The sequence below is a fragment of the Ruditapes philippinarum genome, unplaced genomic scaffold, assembly GCF_026571515.1.
Source record: "Ruditapes philippinarum isolate M1 unplaced genomic scaffold, ASM2657151v2 ctg7920_1_1_1_1, whole genome shotgun sequence".
Lineage (NCBI taxonomy): Eukaryota > Metazoa > Mollusca > Bivalvia > Venerida > Veneridae > Ruditapes > Ruditapes philippinarum.
Window position 1 is genome coordinate 1 of NW_026865292.1, and position 26480 is coordinate 26480.

Sequence of the window (26480 nt, forward strand, 5' to 3'; positions counted from 1 at the left end):
TAGAGCAAGATCTGGACATACAATGTCAAAGTCAGTCATTGACCGACTCCACACTGGGTTTAAACCATTATCAGCTGGAAAACAAATGAATAAAAAATATTTAATTTGAAAGACTTTCAATGAATTGTAAGTATATGTATCTGTAACATGTTGTAACATATCTAACTTTCACCTGCCAGCAACTGTTTCTATTAGTATCCAAAATAGTTAACATAAAAGAATAATTTCAAATATTCAATGTAGTGAAAAATCTTGAATGAACAGTACAACCGAAAAAAAAAACATTTGCCTGGGAAAAGCAAACATGCAATATTGATACATTTCTGTTTTTAATGCAATACTTTCCAATAGGTAATGAGAAAATATTTATTTAATTTTACTATAATTATACTTATCAATAAAGTTCAAACATAAAGGCAAGACATTTTTTCAACTAAATAAATAGGGGTTTGAACTTGCACCTAAAAAGAACCACTGACCTAAATATATCATTATAAAGGACTTCTGACCAACTTTGTGCTTTATTTGGACACAAGTGGACACCAAAATAGAACCACTGACCTTGCAAAATGTTAACTTGATGAAATCTGAGACTTAAGCTTACTCAAATAACCAAATTTCATAATTTTATTTTAACTGTCAGATGTGAACTGTCAGTTCTTGTTTGTTTGGTTTTACAGCACAGCAACACAGTTTAGGTCATATGTAACCAAAGCAGAAAAGATGACTTTGGCTAACCTCAGGTGTTACAAACTTCAAAGTAACACCAGGGTCAAAACCATCTCACCTGCTGGAGCTAAGAGGTGCATAGAATTGAGTTATTAGATAACATTAAGTCATCTCTTATGATTACACAGGGACAAACGGTGGCTGCAATTCTGATGCCTCAACTCTGTTGAACTGTTAAAGGCATACACCCCAACTACAAGGGGCAAGTCAGACTACTGGTCAACGACGCCCCATAAGTGATTCAGTTAGACATATATAAGTATATTAAGGTATAAATTAATACTTACGTATTGTAACAGTTTTATATTTACTATTATCACAGTCTAGGCCAACAATTTCAATCTCAACAAAAGGACTAACCAGTCCACGCTTTGATTTCATTAAATGTCTAGCTCCAATCACCTACAAAATTTATAATACATAATATCAAACAAATTTGAACTAACATTACAAGCAAATACTTATATTCAGATTAAAGGCACACTAAATGAAGGAAATATTTATTAAAATAGTACTGTAGAAGATATAAACAATCACTTACTGTTACAGAGACACTTATGAGATATAATATAGTAATGTAGAAGTTTAATCACCCAGTTACTGTCATTAGGTCAATTATGAAGTAGTAATGAAAACTTTAACAATAACTTGCCGTAATGGGGATGGTTATGAGATAGTTATATAGTCGAAAGAAATTTAAACAATCACTTCATGTCAAAGAGAATCATTAGGTACATGTAGTAACATATAGAATTTTAAACAATAGTTAAAGCATTATTATAGAGATATTGATGAGGTAGTAATGTAGTTTTAAAGAATCACTTACTGTCATAGAGTCAATTATGAGATAATAATGTAGAAGTTTAACTAACATTTACTGTAATAGAGATAGTTATGAGATAGTAATGTAGAAGTTTAAACTATCATTTACTGTTATAGAGATAGTTATGAGATAGTAATGTAGAATCATTTACTGTTATAGAGATAGTTATGAGATAGTAATGTAGAAGTTTAAACTATCATTTACTGTTATAGAGATAGTTATGAGATAGTAATGTAGAAATCATTTACTGTTATAGAGATAGTTATGAGATAGTAATGTAGAAGATTAAAGAGTCACTTACTGTTATAGAGATAGTTATGAGATAGTAATGTAGAAGATTAAAGAATCACTTACTGTTATAGAGATAGTTATGAGATAGTAATGTAGAAATTAAAGAATCACTTACTGTTATAGAGATAGTTATGAGATAGTAATGTAGAATCAATAACTGTTATAGAGATAGTTATGAGATAGTAATGTAGAATCAATAACTGTTATAGAGATAGTTATGAGATAGTAATGTAGAATCACTTACTGTTATAGAGATAGTTATGAGATAGTAATGTAGAGTCACTTACTGTTATAGAGATAGTTATGAGATAGTAATGTAGAATCACTAACTGTTATAGAGATAGTTATGAGATAGTAATGTAGAAGTTTAAAGAGTCACTTACTGTTATAGAGATAGTAAGAGGATCTACTCTCACAGATTTTTTATCAAATGGAGAAAAATCCTCATGTCTCATACAGTCTGGTTGTAGAACATATCCACATCTACAAAAATAATCAACTACTGTTACTAACATGGTTATAATTAAGTTATCTATCATCTTAGGTCAGTAAAAGATAATATAATGTAGTCGACTATTTTTTACAAACTTCTGTAAAGTATAAATACACAGTAGATTGAAGACTTCATAGAAGAACTGTTGTTTTTTTCTGCATACATACAGACACACAATACATTGGTGGGATAGTGAAGCTCTTAATTAATTCAACTATGTTATCACTAATATTTTTTTATACAAAAATGATTTTATTGCCGAAGGGGGTTTAAACTTATAGCATTCAAACTGTTGAAGCATAGCAGGTAACCATGACTTAGTGATTAAGATGTCTGCCACTAAACCCAGTGACTGTGGGTTTGATCCTTGCTCGTGTCATGACCATGTCACCTCATGACACATGTATTAGTAAGTTCCGGGAAGAGTACTCCAGTGATTAAATATACGTGACAAGCTTTCATCACTACTGAACTTGGCAAACTAAATTGTTTTATACACTTACGATGCATTTTGTAAGAAACGCCCCTGGTTAAGTTGCATGGACCGGTCTGGGGTTTGATAGTTGAGCGCGCACAGTTGACTTCCACAATTCCACATTGGTAGTTGGTTATAATTTGTAGAATCTATACGTGATCCTTTTGGATAAACTCGACTCAACTGACGTCGATTGTATGTATGAAGCGTTAAGAAATCAAATATTAGAAAAGGGAGGGTAAAAAGTAAAAACATCAATGTCATATATTATATTTTGATTTTAACTTTTCTTTCAAAAGTGAGAAGTATATCAAATCATTTTTGTTTTGGTACTGATACTGCATAGGTGTTGAAGCAACATACATATTTTCATGGTGGTGAAAAACCTGAAGAGATGATTTGTAGAAAGAGAAAAAAAAATTATTGTAATTAAAAACTTAGGTAATTAATTATGCAATATCTTGATCATTTCAATCATAAAAGGATATGCTAGAAAAGCTTTAGCTTTTGATTTGGTGCACATGTTTTCAGCTTTAGTCTCTTGGAAAGAGGACATCTCTTGGTATAGACCCGTCCCTGAAATAGCCATCATTTTATCATTTGAGCCGCGTCACGTCAAAACCAACATAATGCGTTTGCGACCAGCATTGATCCAGACCAGCCTGCGCAGGATCAATGCTGTTCGCTTACAAACTCTATAACAAGACTTGTAGAGAAACTGATAGCGAACAGCATGGATCCTGATCAGACTGCGCGGATGCGCAGGCTGGTCTGGATCCATGCTGATCGCAAACGCATTATGTTGGTTTTGTCGTGACGTGGCTCATTTAAATTTCATCTATATACAAAATATAACACAATTTACACTATACATGAAAGTCATATAGAAAAGAAGGAAAGCATGGTCAAAGCTAGTGATTAATTTTATCATCTAAAATTATTGTTTTCGAGGGCTCCTTATTCTATTGTTACAGCATGAGTCTCATTGTGTTCTATTGTTCTGTTTACACTTACTTGGCCCTCTATTACTGTTGCAATACTCGGAAGTAAGGTTCAGTTACTACATGTATATGCCAAGGGCTTAAAACATATGGACCATAAAATAAGGGGTAATAACAATTATGATGATTTGCTCTATAACAATACGAAAAGAATAATATCTGCCATGTTGCCGTTTAGATCAAAATATCCATCCCAAGGGGACTAGCCCATGGGCGGGTTCCCAAGGGATGGATATTCCGATCCAAACCTCAAACATATGTCATATATTTTTTCTTGTATATTCTACCATATTCCATGATATTTAAATTATTTGACTTTATAAAACAATTTTCCATGGAAATATATGTCATGACACACATAACTATTTTCTTACAACAACAGCGTATGAAATTAAAACTTCATTCAAAACAGCGAACCTGAGCATGCCATTGTATAGCACGCTACTCATCTGAAGGGGGGGGGGGGGGGTGCAGTGCAAGATGAAATTTCCGGCATGGGTAAAACTAATGGAAACACAAGTCTGATATGCAAGGACTTACTTTCCAAGTTGAACTGTACAGCTATACAATAGACAATGAGGTCAGAGAATTCTTGAGCAATCTGATTCCTCCTCTCCAATTGCTTCATGTTTTGTTGCTATAAATAGAATCACATAAACCTTATTACAATGTGACACATTCTTTTATAATATACCATCATTGTCGGTTACCCATGGTATATGTTAGTATGTACAGAATATTTACCGTGCATAACCAAAGATTATATTAATATACATACATTTAGTTTAAATAAACATTTTGACAAAGAATATACTTTTATCATAATTTACAATTTATTTTAGTTAAAATAATGCTTCCTTAAGTCTGTAATATATTAAACAGTTCCTAAAGAGCTATCAAATCTGTGATTTTTCTTCCAAATTATACCACACGTTTTTATGACCTTTGAAGAATTCATTGTACCTTTAATACAAAGGGGTTTCTCTTCAAAGTCCTCAAAAGTAAATGCTATTGTGATTGGATTGTTTTTATTATACAATGATCATATCATTGTACATTAAAGATGATTAATTCATATATATTCTATACCATTTCTTAAATAAACAAAATAATCAAAGTTCAGAAAAATACATCAAGAGTTTAAGAAATGCACGAATATTCATGCAGAACTTGACATGCTGTAATGTTTATATACAATTGCATTAACTAACTTTATCCCTGACAGTTACTGAAAGGAGTTACAGGGCTATATTTGCAAATTTTAAGACATAATACATGTACATATAATATTAAAGATTTATACTAGCTCTTAGTAAATTTTTTTTGCTCTAATGACAGTATTTCTAGTATTTATTCAAAACACTTTAATTTTTCATAAAAGACAAGTTTGGATCTGAATTAACAGTACATGTACGTCACTTCAAACACAATTTAGTCTGAAAATTTTTCAGTACTGTGAGTTTGGACTAAAATAAATCAAAATATGATATTTATCTGTACCAAACACAAATTTGATTCTTTTAAACACAAAGTTGACTATATTTTCACATCACACCCATTAAAGCTCACTTCACATCAAATCCAAACAACCTGTCTTCTTGAGCTTTAGATTAACTCATATATGCTATTATAAGTATAATATAAACATAAAGGCAGAGAGAAAACTGTATGATAGAACTTAATTAAACTTGGCATGATATTAGAATATGAAAACAAAAATGTTTTCAAGGAAAATATTGCGGGTTACTGAACTCATTTTTTAATTATCTGCCCTTGAATTTGAAAATTTTGTTTATTTCAATGGTAAAACTTATAACATAAGGCAGACAAACCTTATTAATGCTGATTTATGTTTTTATTTTTATTTTAACCTTTGTTCTTTGTCACAAGTAAATATGTAGCTGTTTTTCTTTTCAACATACATATTTGTTTAAATAAATACCATTGTACGGTTGTCACTGTGCCTTTATGTCTCTATATGCAACTATAGAATACACATCAAATTTTATTCTTAAAAATATATTATTTCACTGGTGCCAAGTTATCAAAATTTATCAGCACATTTTCACTTCAGATATTACAAACTGTTCTACCAACTACGGTATACAGATCGCCCAGATATTGTCAGTAGTTGGTGCAAATTACATCAAACAAGTGCTACTATTACAGGAGATTTAGGGTATACAAGAAAATATTTTCTATCATCTAAAAGACATTTTAACATTGTTCGACACAATGTTCAAATCTTTAACCTTAAATACTTCCAATACTAAACATCTGTTTGTTTTTCTTGCCAATTTTAATACATTTTTGGTCATATCTTGGCGGGCGATCCACACGTTGATTTTTCCCGGATAACTAACCAGTAAAGTCCAATTTCTCCACAATTGGCTGACTACTAATCTCACATGATTTCTGAATAGACAAATGACCATTAGATTCAATATCTGATATCAACTGTCGTGGAGAAACTTCACCTTGACCATAGAACATAGTAAAAGAATTACGAGATAAATACATAGCCTTGCCCAATCTTAATCAAGTGTTGGAATTATCATGCATTTTGAAGAGCTCATCAGAGTTTGCTAGACACAATAATACATGATTTGATAATAAGAATGTGTTATTTTCTATTTACAAAACAAAACAGCCAGAGATTTTTCCCACACCCTACATCAAATTTCCCACTGGGTGAAAAAAACTTAACCCAACAGTTTTGTGGATACCTGTCTAACTATTGTTGCAAGTGGATATTTGGGTGAATAGTTTTGTGATACCATTTGTGGTAAAGATGTCCTCCTGGATCCGCCAAGATCACTTAAGATCATGGTATCTCGGCTGCAGTTAGTTAAATCATACAAATACAACATTGTATTTTATATTGCATATTGTATTTTATATTGTCTTACCTATATTTATAAAAAGTCTTACCTATATGATAATAAAATAAATGATTGAAACAAGAGCCATGTCAACATGGCCATCCCTCGCCGAATGTGTTTGCTCATTGGAAGAATATATATATGTTGTAGAGCAGAATAATTTTTAGAGGTCTTTTGGTAATGAAAACTGATGGCTGAAGTGATTACATATTTGAAACCTATGTGAATACTGATGGCTGAAAATAACAAAGGGCAATTACTGAAGTTTCAAGTTGATATCTCAAAGGCTTTTATAGTTATGCTCTGGACAAAAATTAAGTTTCCAAAATAACAAAGGGCAATAACTGAAAAATTATGCAAGGTAGTTATCATTCTTGTGTGCTGCCCTCCTCCTCTATGAGACTTATCCACCTATGAAGTTTCATGTTGATACCTCTAACACTTTTTGAGATAAGCTCCGGACAAAAAGTATGCAAAGTAACAAAGGGCAATAACTCAAAAATTATAATGGGAAGAGTGATCGTTCTTGTGCACAGCATACTTCCTCAATAAGATCTATCCACCTATGAAGTTTCATGTTGACATCTCAAAGACTTTTTGAGTTATACTCCACTCACATGAAAAATTAAGTATAAAAAATAACAAAGGGCAATAACTCAAAACTTGTGAAGGGTAGAGTTATCATTCTTGTGCACTGCACACCTCCTGAGTGAGATCTATCCACCTATGAAGTTTCATGTTGATATGTCATAAGCTTTTTGAGTTATGCTCTTGACAAAAATTAAGTTTCCAGAATAACAAAGGGCAATAACTGAAAAATTATGCATGGTATAGTTATCATTCTTGTGCACTGCAATCCTTCTCAATATGATCTATCCACCTATGAAGTTTCAAGCTGATACCTCAAATACTTTTTGACATATGCTCCGGACAAAAAGTATGCAAAATAACAAAGGGCAATAAATCAAAAATTATAATGGGAAGAGTTATCGTTCTTGTGCACAGCATACTTCCTCAATAAGATCTATCCACCTATGAAGTTTCATGTTGACATCTCAAAGACTTTTTGAGTTTTGCTCCACTCACACGAAAAATTAAGTATGAAAAATAACAAAGGGCAATAACTGAAAAGTTATGCAGGGTAGAGTTATCATTCTTGTGCACTACACCCCTCCTGAGTGAGATCTATCCACCTATGAAGTTTCATGTTGATATCTCATAAGCTTTTTGAGTTATGCTCTGGACAAAAATTAAGTTTCAAAAATAACAAAGGGCAATAACTGAAAAATTATGCAGGGTAGAGTTATCATTCTTGTGCACTGCACTCCTCCTCAATATGATCTATCCACCTATGAAGTTTCAAGTTGATACCTCAAATACTTTTTGAAATATGCTCAGAACAAAAATATCGGACGGAAGGAAGGTCGGACGGAGACTATTTCTATATCCCCCGCCGCCTTTCGGCAAGGGATAATAAAAGCTTATATTTTATTGCATGTCATGGTGAATCTGTAATTGCACACATGACAACAGTGGCAGAATTTGACTTTTACTAGTATAATAATAATATTTAAAAAATCATTCAGTTTCATTCAAGAAATCAAATCAAAGCATTATATTGATACATATAAAAACACCAATAAAATCATTATCTAAATATAACCTCTAGAAAGAGATCTTAAACAATGACTCTCTCAGTTACTATATACTCCATGTAAAAATATTCTTAAATGAAGAGGCCAGCGGACAACATTTTTTACCTAACTACATCAATGTACATGAAGTCTGTATATTCAAGCATAACTTAACTCCATTAGTACAGAACTATACACAATGTGAACATTTAAAATTCTATTTAATAAACAAGTACATTTTTCACATGAGCTACATACATGTATATAATAGGTTCTGTCATAGTACATGTATATAATTGATACTGTAATTATTGCATTAACTATATACATATACTTGTTTATAAATAGAAATTTACATGCATTTCGTTGTAATTCAGTTGTATAGTCTGATTTTATTAACCTGTCAATTATGCATACATTATAGAACTCATTTAAATATTCGATCCCACTTCGGTTTGGTCCGTGTAGTTTACGAGAATTAATGTGGAGTATATTAGTCATGGATTGAAAGTCACGCCAGCTTAATGTGAAGGTTTTCGTTAATTCACAATAGTACAGTCGGTTAAGAGAATGCCTGATAAATTAGAGGTCTGTGGTTCGATCCTTGCTGTTGCCATTGTTTTAGTACTCTTTCTTTATTTTTGCCGTATATTTTAATGGAACAGTTTGTAGTGTGTTTTACAGCATTGAAAAGACATTTATTGATTTAAATCCGTTTTAATTTTAAACATGAATTCTTAAAACATGTTATTTAAAAAGAATATAGATATAACAAAATTAAGTAAAACATAATAAAACAAAACGAACATATATAGCTCCAATATTGTTGAAAGTATTAATAAGAAAATAAAAACATAGACCTACGCGGTCTCGAACTTAAAACACGTGTGGCACTTAGAGTATAAACTCGTGCTTTACCCTATTGCGCTATAACGCTGAGTACACTTTGTTGAGAGATACAAATTAAATTAAATTCCATCGTACAGCGTACATCTCACGGAACTTACCGAAAATCTACCGAAGATTAATATACTGTGTGCATCGACCGTGTAATCAGTATGTAATTGACAGGTTGATAAAACCAAACAATATACATATAACTGACCTTGTAATTATCACATTAAAGGAACTCCACTGAGGTTTAAAAGCCTAAAAACCTAACATTTGAATTTCTTACATAAATGAGCTGGGGCACTTTAAACAAAAATATATGCACAGATAGTTAAGAAATATACTTTGAAATAAATTGAAAATCGCATTTTTATGCCTTTCTTAGCCCGATTTGAGTGAAAAGCGTTTAAACGCTTTTCATTTTAGGTCATTTTTTTACAATTTGAATAACTATTCTGGAAAAACGAAGTGCGCGAATGATATGAAATTTTGCACAAAGATTAGTGGTCTTAATCTACATCAAATGGTACATTTATCTGGAAAAAATATTTTCAGTCCCGTCATGTCAAAAAACCTCAGTGGAGTCCCTTTAAATACATTATTATATGTACATAATTGATTTTGTTATTATAATATTAACTAAACATAATATACATGTATATATATATATATATATATTATATTATTTGATTCTGAAATTATAACATGAACTTGATACATGTACACAGTGTTGCATCTAGGCTGCGCGACTGCACGATTTGCGCATTTTTTATGCAGATCGCGCATTTTAATGAAGTCAATGCGCGCCAAGTCGAGCATCTGACGATCTTTTCAACTTAATTCAGTTTATCTTCATCGTATCTCGAACGCTTCAGCCATGTTTGTTTTTGCGTGGTTATGACTAAAATACATACTAAATTGCGTGTAGCAGCCAACTGGGTAATCTTGCATGTGTTTTGTAGTATTCATCAATATTTTATTTTTTCTATTTCTGTTGTTGAGCAGACGATAGCTGTCAAAAATACCCGAATGTAAAATAAATGAATTCTTTTCGGTACGTCATATTGTAAGGTAAATGTATGTCCCCCACATTTTTTTCAAATCCCCCACATTTTTCAGTTGAGTGGTGGACAATCCCCCATAATTTTGAAATTCTATATGCAACACTGAGTACATAATTATTTTCACAATTATAACATTTATCGCTGTACCTATGTTATTATCTTTGTAATTATAACATTACATACCATATCTGTGTATATACGAATATAACTGATTTTGTAATTATTAAATTACATTATATTGGTGTATAATTATACTTAATAATTATACCTGATTTTGTATTTATTACATTATTACATTAACAACACTCTGTATTATCATAACTAATTGATTTTGTAATTATTACATTAGCTATTTTAATGTACACAATTGATTTTTGTAATTGTTACATCAACCTTGTGTAAATTTTCATATCATAACTAATTGATTTTGTAATTATTACATTAGCAGGCTGTCAACCAGGTCTTATCCAAAATAAAGGAGGAATATAGGAATATTTTAGCAGGAAATATAGGAGTTTTTGGACTATTTTGAGGCAAAAAATAGGAGTTTTCAACTTAAATTGTTTAACTTACCAATGCTTATATAAATGTAACTTATTCTTACTTTTACACATGCTGTTTCTACAATAAAACGTCTACCGTATAAGTGAAGGACACCATTAGCTGGCTGTCCAGCACCTTCCGACATAAAATAAGGGCGAATTTTAGGGTAATATTTCAGAAATTTTAGGGCTAAAATTAGGAATGCTAGGGTACATAATAGAAATTTTAGGGCTAAAATTTGCAATTTTATAACTAAATAAACTACGGTCCCAAAGGACCATGATGAGGGCTAATCTTTGCATATTTGACACAAAAGTAACTCACAAACAAGCAATTATCATAGTATTGCAAGCAATCCATAAGTCCCCTACCAGTAAGAGCCCAAGCAACATTCTGAAGGGCCATTGGCCATTCACTTATGTTCCTATCTTTGTTGAAAAAGTACTCTAAAAGTGATCAGAGGAAACAGTTTTTATGTACAGACAGACAGACAGACTGAAGGACACTCTAAAGTTATTTTTTAAACATCCCTGTTATCAAAATATAACATTTTTAAAATCCTATCATGATTGAAGAAGTTGGGGTAAAAATTACCAATTTCTCAAAAAAAAGTCTAAGTTCAAAAGGGGCATTATTCTGGATATATTCTGGATATAATCTTGCTAGAGTATTGAATATTCACAAATGTTGAGTGATAATAAGAAACATTTATATGAAGTTTGAAGTAGATAAAAAAACAATGTTTTTTTCATGAAAATTTTATGTTCAAGGGAGGTAATTCTGATAAATTTTGTGCTAGAGTTGTAAACTTTGTCACATATGATGTGGTTGATGACAAGCAACTTATATTTAAAGTTTGAAGAAAATTCCTTAAGAAATAAAGTACTTATAGTGAAAAAAACTTAAAAACTAGAATCAGAAATCTTGAAATTCAGTCTATTTGTTGCCATAGCAACCAGAACTTTCAACATAGGAAGATAAGAAAAGGATGTGCATAATTTCCATACTGCCATCTACCCATATGTCAAGTTTCATAAAAATATTTTCAGTACTTTTTGCGTTATCACTGGATCCAGGTTATGTGTAAAATTTGGCATCTTTTCAGTCTATTTGTTGCCATAGCAACCGGAATTTTCAAGCATAGGAAAAAAAGAAAAAGACGTGCATAATCTCCATACTGCCATCTATCCATATATCAAGTTTCATAAAAATATTTTTAGTACTTTTTGCGTTATCACTGGATCCAGGTTATGTGTAAAATTTGCCACATTTTCAGTCTATTTGTTGCCATAGCAACCGGAATTTTCAACATAGGAAGAAAAGAAAAAGACGTGCATAAATTCCATACTGCCATCTATCCATATATCAAGTTTCATAAAAATATTTTTAGTACTTTTTGCGTTATCACTGGATCCAGGTTATGTGTAAAATTTGCCATATTTTCAGTCTATTTGTTGCCATAGCAACCAGAATTTTCAACATAGGAAGAAAGAAAAAGACGTGCATAATCTCCATACTGCCATCTATCCATATATTAAGCTTCATAAAAATTTTTTCAGTACTTTTTAAATTATCGCGGGACCCAGGTTATGTGTAAAATTTGCCATATTTTCAGTCTATTTGTTGCCATAGCAACCAGAATTTTCAACATAGGAAGAAAAGAAAAAGACGTGAATAATCTCCATACTGCCATCTATCCATATATCAAGTTTCATTAAAATATTTTCAGTACTTTTTGTGTTATCGCGGGATCCAGTTTTGTGGACGGACGGACTGACGGACGGACGGACAGACGGACGGACTGACGGACGGACAGACAGACGGACGGAGGGTAAACCTAAAGTCCCCTCCGGTTAACCGGTAGGGGACTAATAATGCTCTAGTTTAGTTAGAGCAAAGGTGCTACCAGTGTGGACTCACTGGTCAACTGCCTCCCCTGTGGAAATGGTCATAGTCAAATCATGTTCAAACCATATTTTTTAAACTGGCTGAACATGTCAAAAAGATCATGACTGTTCTACCTATGTTTTGGGAATGTTATAACCACAAGTGTCTAAACGGAATTCTTATACAGTGAAATTCTTGCACAATGCAGCTTTTGAATATGGACAAATGAAATTTTTTGTACAAGTAGGAAGTAAAAAGGCAGTTGCCTTAGTACAGTCATTTGAATAAATGGGAAGCATCTATAATCAACACAAAGAATTGCACATCAAAAAAGTTAATCACACAGACCATTTAATTGCAGTTTATCTAGATCATATAATTGCAAAATGTTTGTACATGGAAATTGGAAATGAGCTTTATATTACTGAACTGCCAATCTTTTTTTGAGTGTGATTAATAATACGAGTCTGCCTTTTCCTAAATTGTACCAGATGAATGAAAGAACAAGAATTGAATGAAATTGATAACTTTGTGGCAAAATAAGCAAACTCTCCTACAAAGACATCGAAAAGGATAAATAAGTATGTGGGAAAGAATAATTTTTCAAAGTCTACGTTAACCCGTTCAGTACTTTACAATGTTGTTTTGAAATTATGCAGATTTAAATAAAAGAGTTGTGAGTAAACAAATTGTACATTAATTTTTGACAACTATTTATACATGTTTTTAATTAAGATTGTGTTACAACAGCTTCATAATGATCATTTTTAAATATGATATGATATAAATGGACCACTTCAGAAATTTGGATAAAATGAACAAACATAAACTTCAAGATATCTGGAGTTGGCAAAACAGTGTCAAAATATTCCACAATAAGTGGACTCTTATGGTTATGATTTGAGTTTCAGGACCATGATATGGTAGTATTTTTGCTGTCAATATGATTATCAACAACTGCTTTGATTATGAAATAGCAAAGTTACTGACATAGTCAAAGTAACTTTTAGTTAAAACGAAACCATTTCAATGTCATCAATTTTGAGTTGGTATATCATGGCCAAATCTTTTTTGACCATGTTCAAAACATGGTTGACTTAGTTATGTCTGTGATTATTTTGACAGAGTTACAAGTTATAAGTATGTTTATAACAAAAGATAAAAAAATTAGGAATATCAGTGAAAAAATAGGGCATCTTTAGGAATTTCCTTTGAATTTTTCACTTTTTTAGGAATTTTAGCCAAACTGAAAAAAATTAGGATTTTTTTAGGAACGCACCAGACAGCCTGCATTAGTGAACCACAGCATCAGCATCCCGGGAGAAAGTTACAGCAATGCATGACTATCATCTGAATGGTCACCTGAAATAAAGTTGACATACTGATGCACTGCTTTTCATGGTGACCATGCAGATGGCTATGTGGAGCACAGCAGCCTTGAGCAAAGAAATGTGATGCTGAGGCAGGCATACACATTCTCTTACCTGTAAAATACAAAATGCCAAAAACAGTACCAAAATTTAAATCTCTTTGAATTCCTCGGCAATATATTTTTAAAAAAATATAGGAAAAATAATCAAAATATAGGAGAATATAGGAAAAATAGGAGGTTTTTTGAAATATAGGATTCCGACCCAAAATATAGGAGTTTTATAGGAAAATAGGAATTGGTTGACAGCCTGATAATGCTATTTTAACGTACATAATTGATTTTTGTAATTATTACATCAACCTTGTGTAATTTTTTATAATAACTGGTTTCTTAACCCTTTACTTTTTAGAATGACTATATTTTACTAAAATAAAGAAAATCTGTGAAGCATAAATCTGCAGAAAACTAACTAGCCAAAAACAAACAAAAAAGAGTTATATATGAAAACAGAATGGAGGAAAAACAAGGCAATAAATTACAAAATGAGATTTCATAATTCATACATAAGTTATATATAACAATAAGAGTACCCCCAAAATAAAACAAATCATAATTTCTACTCACTTAATAGATATGTAGGGTTAAATGGACAGAAAGAGTTTTGTAATTTTCCAAATGCAATATATTTTCTCATAAAGGAAAATTAATATATTTGAAAGTGCATGTACATTTTTTTAAAGAAATGAAAAGTTAATATCTCTGATTCATTATAAACAGCTTTGTGATTACTCCCAACTGAAAGAAAAACATAAGGACAAACTTTTGCAGAGACAAACTTTAGTACAAACCCAGGCAAGACAAACTTTCAGACTTTATTAACAAAATCGGGAAAATGTTTCCCTTTCAGTGAGTGCAGAAATTTATGGAATAAAAGAAGCCCTGAAATTTCTTAAAGCTCCTAAAGAGCTCATGAAAAAGATACAAATTCAAATTAGTTCTAGCGTTAACCAGTTTAAACACATCTTTCTATCTTCCATTAATCCAAACGGAACAAATGCTACGCTTAATATAAAAACAAGAGCCCTTTTTATCAAATACATAATTTTATGCCACCATCCCTAATTCTTGTCAGTAACCAATTTACCAAAAATAGTTTATCAATTTACTGTAAAAAAAAAAAATTGTATAAAAACAAAAACCTGTATAAATTGTATAAAAACAAAACACATATACCGCCAGCGCTAATTCTTGTTAGTAACCAATTTGCCAAAAAGGTTATCAATTTACTATATAATTTTTTTTAACACAGTTGCATAACAAAGTCACAACCTTTTGTTCTTGTCACAGAAAAAAGTTTAAAAAAAACATGTAGAATACAAGATTCATCTAATATGCCAGTTTAGGTTAATCTCGTACATACAGACTGACAGACAGGTTCAATTACTGTACCCGGAGGGGTATATAAAATCATAAACAGTCTATGATGCATAGTGCATGTAAGGATATAGGAGGGGGGAGTACAGACAATAAAGTGAGAAATTATCCTGGTACACAAATTATTTTTATATAAATAGATACAGTATGATGTAGGTATTATAACAAACCTCAGTTCTTTTCTGAAAATATGTAAAATTATCTTTAAAGTTTAATAAACACATACTTTATTATTATCTTTCAACATATATTTTATTATCTTTAAAATATGAAAGTTTTAATAAAAAAATACATGCCATAAATGCTAATGTGACTAGTTTTATTTTTTTTAATTATATATTTTTAAGGTTGTTGACTTCAAACCAATTGCTGCTCACGACTATAGGTTCATGGGACTTTGGGTTCTTTCACCTAAGATATCCACCTAGCCAACTGAACACTGGTGGTGTTGGCTTGTGTCTGAAATAATGCACTGAGGGGCACTTGAGGTCTTCATCCACCAGTAAAGCTGGAAAGTTGTCCTATGACCTATACTGTGTTAGTTATTAATGATAAATAGAGTGTATGTGAACTAAAACAATTCATTTTTTCACATTGTAAATCTCATCCGAGTACCTTATACTCTTATTTATTGACTGGCAACTAATAATGTCTCAATTATTTGGCTATATATCAGAATTAACATATTTCCAGAAGTTCCTATCACCTTCTCAACTTTTGCTCACATGAACAATGAAATCTAAGATTTCTGGTATTAGATAATCAAATTATCAAGCACAATTTTCACCTTTTACTATGATTTAAGACTCAAACAGTCAAGGTTAATTGAATCTGAACAAACAAGACTTAAAAAGCATTATTATGAATTAACTAATTTACTAAATGGGATTCTCAAATCTAAGTTTACCTCTTACACTGGTTTAAAAACAACAGTACAAGCAACACCACAACCTCAACATATTAGACATGTTATAATAAATAGCCTAATGTATTATAATGTTGTGTATAAAGTCACACCACAGCCTAGTAAAGCCTGGTAAAATGACATCTCTCATCTTAAACTGTTAGAGCAAGAACCTTAGGTGACATTCTGGCATCATTTCTACCATGAATCAACTAAAATTATTCACATCATAACAAAATTAAAGAGTTACTATAGCAACCAAACTATTTACCTGATCCTGCAAGTTTTCAGCACACATTTTGATATTTTCTATCCAGTCCCTCATGTCAGTCTCGGAATCACAGCCTACTTCTAGTGGAGCAGGTATCGTGTTACTGAAGATTCGGAAACAGCATGGCTTATCTCCCCTTCCTTGCATTACCTCTGTGAAATAAATACACTGGTGTGGTCAAAGTCATGGAAAGCTTCAAATCATATTTTTATTGGTTCAAATCATATGTTTATTTGTCTAAATCATGTTTTATTGGTTCAAATCATATTTTTATTGGTCTAAATCATATTTTTGTTTGTCTAAATCATATTTTTTTGGTCCAAATCATATTTATTCTTATTGGTCCAAATAATATTTTTATTAAAGAGACAGACCAAATCATATTTATTCTTATTGGTCCAAATAATATTTTTATTAAAGAGACAGACCAAATCATATTTATTCTTATTGGTCCAAATAATATTTTTATTAAAGAGACAGACCAAATCATATTTATTCTTATTGGTCCAAATAATATTTTTATTAAAGAGACAGACCAAATCATATTTATTCTTATCGGTCCAAATAATATTTTTATTAAAGAGACAGACCAAATCATATTTATTCTTATCGGTCCAAATAATATTTTTATTAAAGAGACAGACCAAATCATATTTATTCTTATTGGTCCAAATAATATTTTTATTAAAGAGACAAATAGGGTGGGTGATAACTTGACATATTGAGTCACCGCAAATGTTTTTGTTAATTTTTCACTATGTCTTTCAATTAATGAATTCACCTTATTCCAGGCAAATACTTACTGTTTCGATGTAGCTCTTGTATTTTTTTCCAAAATTCTTGCAGAAATTGTGATACGTATGTTAATCAAAATATTGGCACACAGAAAAAATTTCTACACCATTCTAAGAAATTCTTTTTTTTCCAAGTAAAAGTGCAAAATCTGTGCTACTGCTATATTTTGTTTTATTCTTCATTTATCATTTTGTTTAAGAAAACCTACATTGTTAAGGTCGAATGGCAACTTTCAAGCCTTACAGGCCTTAAAAAAAGACCTCAGGAGCACTCTGTGTGTGAGAGGGTACTTTAGTAAAACCACAGACCTTCTGTAAGCTAGCTTGATAGCTAAGTCCATGTCCAAATCCGAAGCCACACTAGTGAGAGGCAAATGGTTAAAAGTCAGTGACCATGACCACTCAGCCATGGTGACACCTAATCCTCTTCATGGAATGGGTAGACAGACGTTTCACTGTTGAGACAGTTCACACCAAGACGTTTCACTCCCAAATTGGAGTGAAACGTCTTGAAGATGTTTCACTCCCTTTTTATACCAAAATTTTTCTAAGACTTATGATATACTTAAAATAAATAGACCTTAAATTTAATAAAAATTAATTACGGAAGGGAATTTCACTTTTTGTTAATGACTATTTACTCAGTATATATTTATTATCGTACATGTGGAATGGGTAAGAATGCATTATTTTTGTTATCATAAATACTTTTTAAACAGTAAATATATTATATTTTATAGACAAAATTCTGAAATTTTCGACCCTGTATTATGTATGTTTATGTAGAAGGTTTTAAACCTTTGTCAAGCAGTACCTATATTTAACTTAATGGCCATAGCAATCAGAAATGCCTTTAAATAAAATTAAAATAAAAGCATTGGGACTTTTTCAATATTTGTGATGTAAAATCATTATTTTGTGACTAAAAGAAAAATTGTCTTTCATAAAGTGAGACATCTTAAATCATAATAAAACAAACATAAGAATAATGATATTAAATATCAGAGAAGTTGAATGAAAACATATTAAAATTTACATACATTGTGATTCATGTTCTTCTTCTTTATTTCTTTTATTTTATTTATTTATTATTATTATTATCTTTTTTTTTTTGGACAGGATAAAATTGTATTATCTTATAGTTCTTTACAGCTGTTAATGATAAGAATTCATAAGTGATTTTCTTTGCATTAAGTATGTAAACATTCTGCAAATTTTCTAAAATAAAAATGATTTATTTATATATCGGATTAAACATTATTTTAATTTGTTATATAAACAAAAACTTATAATGGAGAAGTTTCTGTTTCCAAGACTTTTGTTTTAATTGGATGTTATCTAAAAACTATTTTAATGGTCCATTAAACAACTGATTAGTATTGTTTGGTTTTATTAACCTGTCAATTACATACTGATTACACGGTCGATGCACACGGTATATTAATCTTCGGTAGATTTTCGGTAAGTTCCGTGAGATGTACACTGTGCGATGGAATTTAATTTAATTTGTATCTCTCAACTAAGTGCACTCTGCATTATAGCGCAATAAGGTAAAGCACGAGTTTATAATCTAAGTGCAACACGTGTTTTAAGTTCGAGACCGCGTAGGTCCATGTTTTTTCTTCTTATTAATACATTCAATAATATTGAAGCTATATATATGATTATTTTATGATGTTCGTTTCGTTTTAATATGTTTTACTTAATTTTATTATGTCTATAACATGTTTTAAGAATTCATGTTTAAAATTAAAACGGATTAAAATCAATAAATCTTTTCAATGCTGTAAAACACACTACAAACTGTTCCATTAAAATATACGGCAAAAATAAAGGGAGTACTAAAACAATGGCAACAGCAAGGATCGAACCACAGACCTCTAAATTATCAGGCATTCTCTTAACCGACTGTACTATTTTGAATTAACGAAAACCTTCACATTCAGCTGGCATGACTTTCAATCCATGACTAATTTATACTACATTAATTCTCGTAAACTACACGGACCAAACCGAAGTGGGATCGAATATTTAAATGAGTTCTATAATGTATGCATAATTGACAGGTCAATAAAATCAGACTATAAAGTGTTGATGCTAAAATGCAGTGTTTACACAACTGATTTAATGGTGATGTCAAACTGTTAGTTGTTGGTCTCAGTGTTTATACAACTAAAAAAATGGGAGTGAAACGTCCATACAATTGACAAATTGGGAGTAAACATCTAGGTGTGAACCGTCTTGGGAGTGAAACGTCTCAATAGTGAAATGTCTTGGGAGCGAAATGTCTGACATTCCATGAAATGACTCATGGGAGTTTCTATATTTGTATTTATCACTCAGCTATCAGATGGGCCGGGAACCAGAATCAAAAGCTTTACCTGTTATACATCCGCGCACATCTAGAGCTCCTTTCTGCAGGGAACCAAGAGGTGTGTTGTCTACAGAGTCATCCTGAGGTTCTAACTCAACTACAAAATTTGCTGGGAACCAAAACTGTTTTTTGTCGGCATAATCTCCACGCCACCTGTAAATTAAAACAAAATATGGTGTGGTCATTCTGATGTCATATTAAAAATCAATACAATAACTGTCATCATCTGATTGAAAACAATACCTCAGATTTTCCTAGTGTTAACAATAAATGTCAATAGGACCATAGTCTGCTTGACTATTCTTAGTAAAACAAGAGTCTGGATAATGTAGAAAATGGCCGTAATTCTGTCAAAATCCATGTTAGAGTTATGGACCTTTAACAGTGATCTCCTGTAATGTTAATAAAGGGTTCAAATCTATTTTTAGCTAAATATTTCCATAAAATTTATAAACAGTAAAACTATGTTGTTTTAACAATCTTAGAGTCTATTAACGAATGATTTGTTACATATTATGGTAAAATGTTTCTGTATTTAATACACCTGAAAAATGTGAGAAACAGAATAAATTGCCCCAGAAGAAAATATTACACTGTTACTTAAAGTAGGAATTTAGTTGTTTAACAATGATTTTCTTTATGCATGCACCATTCATTCAAAATGAAATATACCAAAAAAATTCTTTCATTCAGTCATTTTGAAATTATTTTTTCAGATCGAAATAAAATTTTTGTTAACCTCATGAGGTAGCAGGGATAGGTGCAGTCCCGTGCATTATTTCAGGCACAAACGGGCAACTGAGTAGAACCACTGACATTCTGTTCTGTAAGCTAACTTGATAGCTTCTTCACATGAAAGAACTGAAAGTCCCAGACAGGAGTCGGACCCACAGCGGTGAGGGGCAAGTAGTTTGAAGTCAGCAACCTTAACCACTTGGCCATGGACGCCCGCATTTGCCATTTATAAAATAGTTGAACCATGGTGTGAGATGTAAACGTACTTACCAGCCATTGTCATGTTTGTTGACATTAGTGATGATAGATCCCTTGCAGAATGATAACTCATCATCTCTATTAGCCTGATAATCATGAAGTGCTTTAACACGAACCTGTCAGTATTATATATCACATGTTATTATATATATCATATATCACCATACATGTATATAGTACATTATGATATATATCATACTGCCACCTTAGTGCAGTAGCATGTTAACTCCTATTGAATTCTATAAGAAGCTAATCCATTACTGCACTAAGGTGGAGATACCTTATTATATGCATTTTATATTATCATACATTAAATTATATATCATACAGTATTATTTCACATTAAAATAAGATTAGAGATATATAAATCCCAATTTCACAATTTCAATTCATATTACAGAAGTATCATGTTTGTGTATTTTTTTAAACTAAAATGATATTCATTACTTATTATTTAAAAAAAATTGTCATTTACAACTTTATGCCAAACATGGATATTATCAGCATTATTGTGTAACTCTAAACTCAACCAATCATAGTATTACATTTGAATTAAAAGTAATTTCACTAATCACTAAGAATTATAATTCTTTAAACTATTTTTTTTTCTAAATAAGAAAAGAAAGTCAGAAATACATTTCTTATAGTGATTACTATAAAACAATGCTTGAAAACTTGCTAAGAATCAATATATGTTTTTACATATTAAGTATAGATAATAAATTCTCCAAAGTCATAACTAATCTGATTTAATTAAAAAATAACATCATTAAATGGCAATATAATGGAAGATTTCCTGAGTACATGGGGGGAAAGCAGGGGTATATTGCTGCAATAACATATTGATATAATATAGATATACGTGTAAAATGCAATAAAATATTGTTAATTCTGATTTTCATATTTTTGCTACATAGAAACATAGAACATTTGAGCCGCGTCATGACAAAACCAACATAATGCGTTTGCGACCAGCATGGATCCAGACCAGCCTGCGCTTCCGCGCAGTCTGATCAGGATCCATGCTGTTCGCTATCCGTTTCTCTACTTGCTATAGAGTTTGTAAGCCCTGATCAGACTCCATGCTGGTCGCAAACCCATTATGTTGGTTTTGTCATGGCGCTGCTCAATTTTCTTGACATGCAAACTAACAGGACACCAAGCAGATACCTGACTGATAAACTAATTTACTATACATTGAAATTAAAGTGCACACACACATATAGCTTTGAGAAGGGACCAAGAATGATCGTAACAATTACTATATAATAATATTGATAATGCCCCCTTCTTTTTAACCAGGTGAAAAGTCTGATTAATTGAGGAGGAGAGGCCGTCAAAAGCTTATTTCTATTTTTGGATCTTAAATAGCCAACTTGATAAGCAAACTTGAATAAACTCTTCTTTTTTTCTTTTGTTTGTAAAAGACCATCAAATAATCATTTCTGTAAGTTTCATCAAAATCTACCAGGCTGTTCAAGAGGAAATGTAGTTTAATTTTTTTTTTTCTTTTTCAAGCTCCTTGCCAACATTTTTTTCAGCAGACTGAACAATTTTAGTGACCACAAATCGATTCCTGTAAAGTTTCATCAAAATCAGCAGCATAATTGAGAAGGAGATGCTGATTAAAGCTCATTCATAATTTTATTTATAATACTGCATATTTGTAATGTTTTTCATTGGATAAACATGACATTTATTTAATCTACATTATAGATACACTGCTGCAGTCGATATATATGGAAGTTATTTCATTTTCTTTTTTTTTATCACTAAAAGAGGATGTTGGCAGTGTCATAAATTATTGATAAAGATTCTTGATTCTCTTATATGACCGTATATAAATGGTTATTTGCAGTTCAACATAGGACCATGTAACCTGTCAATTGTCTTTGTAACTAATGATTAACTAGAAAGGTCAAGATTGGATAGAAAGTATTGTTAGAACACCATAGCAATTACAGAAGTAACACTAAAGGTTATAACATTACAATAGTTGCATAAATACAGTAATATACATGAGTGTGTACAAAGTTACACAGACCAAAGAGGGGAAGCAACTGGTCTAGTGGCTGGCTGGCAAGCCTCTTTTTATACAGTATATGATTTATGTGATATATATTGTACAGTCTATAAGAATACTGTATATAGTATATTAGTAAATATAGACATATAGAAACTCAACTCATAACTTTATGGATATGATTTACACTCATAAAAGGTCATATAGAAAACCAGCATGCCCTTTGATGTTATTTTATGTATTATTTCTGGCCAGAGCAGGCACCAGCCTTATATATGATGACTAGACTGCCCTCTACAAGTCAGCTATCTCAATCATTTAGTCAGGTCCTCCCCCATCCACTCCCATTTCAGATTTTTTTTTAAAAGTAACAATTTACATAAAGGAAGGTAATTGGTTGAATAAATGCTACATTCTCATATCCAGAACTATGTCACTTATTTACTTCTTGTCTTTGCAAATAAACATGGACACACAAAAAGCAGTTTTTGTTAGTAGGGAGATTATAAATTGAACAAATGTACATTTTAACATTTTGATTTGACGTCTCAAATTTATGTTCAAAACAATTTAAACAAAACCTGAGGCGTCAAAGCAAAATTTGAATGTTTCCCATTCTAAATAAAGAGTAAAGAAAAGTTTTCTATATTAACTAGTTTCAAACTACCAATGCTTTTCAAATGATCTATTCGATCTAGATTTTTATCAAAACTGGTTATTTAAAATGGGACAACTTATTATAAGCATTTTTTTAAATAAAGAGTATATCTTTTTGTTTAAGGGTGCAATTTTACCGTGGTTACCTTAGAAAAGAATATATTGGGTTGAAAGTAAATAGCCTTATCATATGTTTCAGCATCATTTCCATTAGAACTTGGGGCCTGGAAATAGTGAGAAATTCCTGTTGCTATAGCAACTAGTAACATTCTTTTATGATACATGGAAAATATGGTACAGGTCATGAAAAAGCTTTGCCGCAATCAGTATGTGCGTCATACCAACATCTACAAAGAAATAAAAAAGTGAGTATTTCTTTGCACCTTTTAAACTGTTTAACAATACATTGTATTTTCTTAATGATATCAACTTAGGAATGTATGGAATACCGTATTACTACTAAGGCTTTCTCACAACAAGCAAAATTTTTAATTTCATGATTCACCCCTTGCCAAAATTTAATTTTCCGGTTTTAAAATTCAAAACTCATCTGGCACAAGAGGCTCATCTGGCATGCACCGTGATAGATGAAATTTACAGCATGAGTAAACTAAAGGAACCACCAGACACTGAAATACAAGAACAGCTATTCAATCTAATAGACACTTACAAACCATAAATAAGATGGTCGCAAAATTTTTATCTCACTTTGTTGTTTAAAATTTAGCAATTTCTTGACGATCATAAATTTAGTTAATTGCTTGAAAAAAAACCTAGTATACGGTTTTGTGTGCGCTAAAAAATTATAGTGCCCCCTTTTTTACTGACCTTTTTCAAATCTCAGATTGTAAATATAATTATAGTTTCTACACGTTGAGTCAAACATCATGCTTAACAAATCCTTAATATGAATTTTATTCCCAACTTAGAATATTACTTTAAAAACCCATCATTGAATATTCTATGAATTTCGTTCAACATAGTCTGATGGCAGCAAAGCAATTTCTTTCATCAAAAGTGAAAGGTGAGGTAAAATACAGGTCATGTGATAGATCATGTGACAGGTCATGTGACAAGAAGTGATTCATTCTGTATCAAGATGATGGGTGGGGTAACTTCTTGTTGTGTCTATAGTTACCTTAGATGTATATGCATTAGGCAGGTGATAAATTCCTGCATCATATATGGCCTCATCTTGTGTACTTGGGTCCTAGAAAAAGCATGCATTTCAAATATTCAAAACAAAAAAGAAAACTATACTAAAAACATAAACTGTCCAAAAAAAAACAAGGACATTTCTCATATTCAAAATTCAGAGAACATTCGAAATAAGGCAAAAACTTAATAAATACCTACTTTTGAAAAAAGCTTAAACCTTCCTAACCATTACAATAAAAAAGATTTTAAACATATTGCCTAGTGAAGAGAATTAAAGATCCTGTATCCAGCCTTTATGTATGTATATGCATAATTCCGTGGTTGACATCAAAAGAATTATACATATAATACAGTAATCAATATGTTACAGAAGCCATGAAGTGATCATTTTAGCATTCAGAAAAAAATATTCCTTTATAGGACAGATACCGGTATATATTTTTAAAAATATAAACCACCAAAGATTATCCCTACTATAGTCATTTTAGAGTTGATGCTCTTTGTTATTAATTTTTTTTTATTAAATGAGTTTTAAGTCACCCTAACACTTTAAACTTTACATGTTTATTTCAAGTTTCAAGCTTAAGTGATGGTGAAAGACCCAAAAAATTTCCCTCAACGCATTATTTTTATGCATAAATGGCCACATGACTTGAACCATCAACTTCCCTGACCTTCAGTTAGTTGGTAGGTTTCTCCAGGAAAGCATCATAAAAGTCCATGGTGGTATTCAAACGCAAAAGAAAAAGTTCTAAACTTTGGGACACAGGATACATTTAAGTTAGAATTGAATCACTTTGCCATGATGAAGGCTTCCTGATATTTTTATTTTTTTGTTTGATGGCTCGGTAATGCGCTGAAACAGGAAAACTGACTTTAGCTGACTTCGGGTGTTACAAACTTAAAGCAACACCATGGGTCAAAACCATCTCACCTGATGGAGCTAAGAAATGCATAGACTCCAGTAATTGGAACCTTTTAAGTAGCCTATTACAGTCACACAGGGTTAAACAGGGGCCGCAATTCTGATGCCTCAACCCGAATAGACAACCCCTCCGCCACAAGGTGGCCTCCTTATGAAATATTAGAAAACATGGTATAGACCAACATTATACAAACTTGACATGGTCAACAAGCATACAACTTATCAAATGTTTCTTTGAATGCCAAAGTTTCCACTTCATAGCTTCTTCCACTGAAGAAGGAGAATCTTCATCTTCCACAGAATCTTTAAAAAAAAATTTTGTCGAATGTTTGAACATTTGGATGATTGCAACTTATTATGAATTATCTAGCTGTCAGTTCACCAATATCATGCACTGACTATAAATGAAGCTAACCTATTTGTATTCTGAAAATATGATGGAAAACAAGGGGGCCATTGGCCCCAATGCGCTCACCTGAGTACTAAATGCAATTGATATACAAAAGTGAAGTTACCAGGTCTTAAATTCAATTTTGACCCAAGGGCTATAATTTGAACAACTTTTGTAGAGGACCTATAGGTGATATTACATACCAAATATCAAAGCTCTAGGCCTTTCAGACAAGGAGATTTTCTAAGTTTTTACTATATACATATCAGGAAAACCTATGACCCCCTAGGGCGGGGCCAATTTTGACCCCAGGGCTATAATTTGAACAACTTTGGTAGAGGACCTATAGATGATATTACATACCAGAGATCTAAGCTCTAAGCCTTGTACCTTCAGACAAGAAGATTTTCCAAGTTTTTACTATATACATATAAGGAAAACCTATGACCCCGGGGCGGGGCCAATTATAAC

At 31.5% G+C, this 26480-nt stretch overlaps 1 protein-coding gene across 1 annotated transcript in view; it reads right to left on the bottom strand.

Moving 5' to 3' along the window:
• Positions 1–21: 21 nt before the first annotated feature.
• The window catches only part of LOC132728555 (1-phosphatidylinositol 4,5-bisphosphate phosphodiesterase gamma-1-like), a gene marked incomplete at both ends in the record, with an annotated part of 40659 nt that continues 14200 nt past the window's right edge, over positions 22–26480 (bottom strand). The window contains 12 exon segments of the mRNA XM_060714201.1: positions 22–74; positions 1017–1131; positions 2227–2326; positions 2840–3007; positions 3297–3387; positions 4353–4449; positions 15690–15701; positions 16695–16846; positions 19870–20015; positions 20868–20971; positions 23682–23759; positions 24674–24745. Coding sequence (XP_060570184.1) covers positions 22–74; positions 1017–1131; positions 2227–2326; positions 2840–3007; positions 3297–3387; positions 4353–4449; positions 15690–15701; positions 16695–16846; positions 19870–20015; positions 20868–20971; positions 23682–23759; positions 24674–24745 — 1188 coding nt within the window.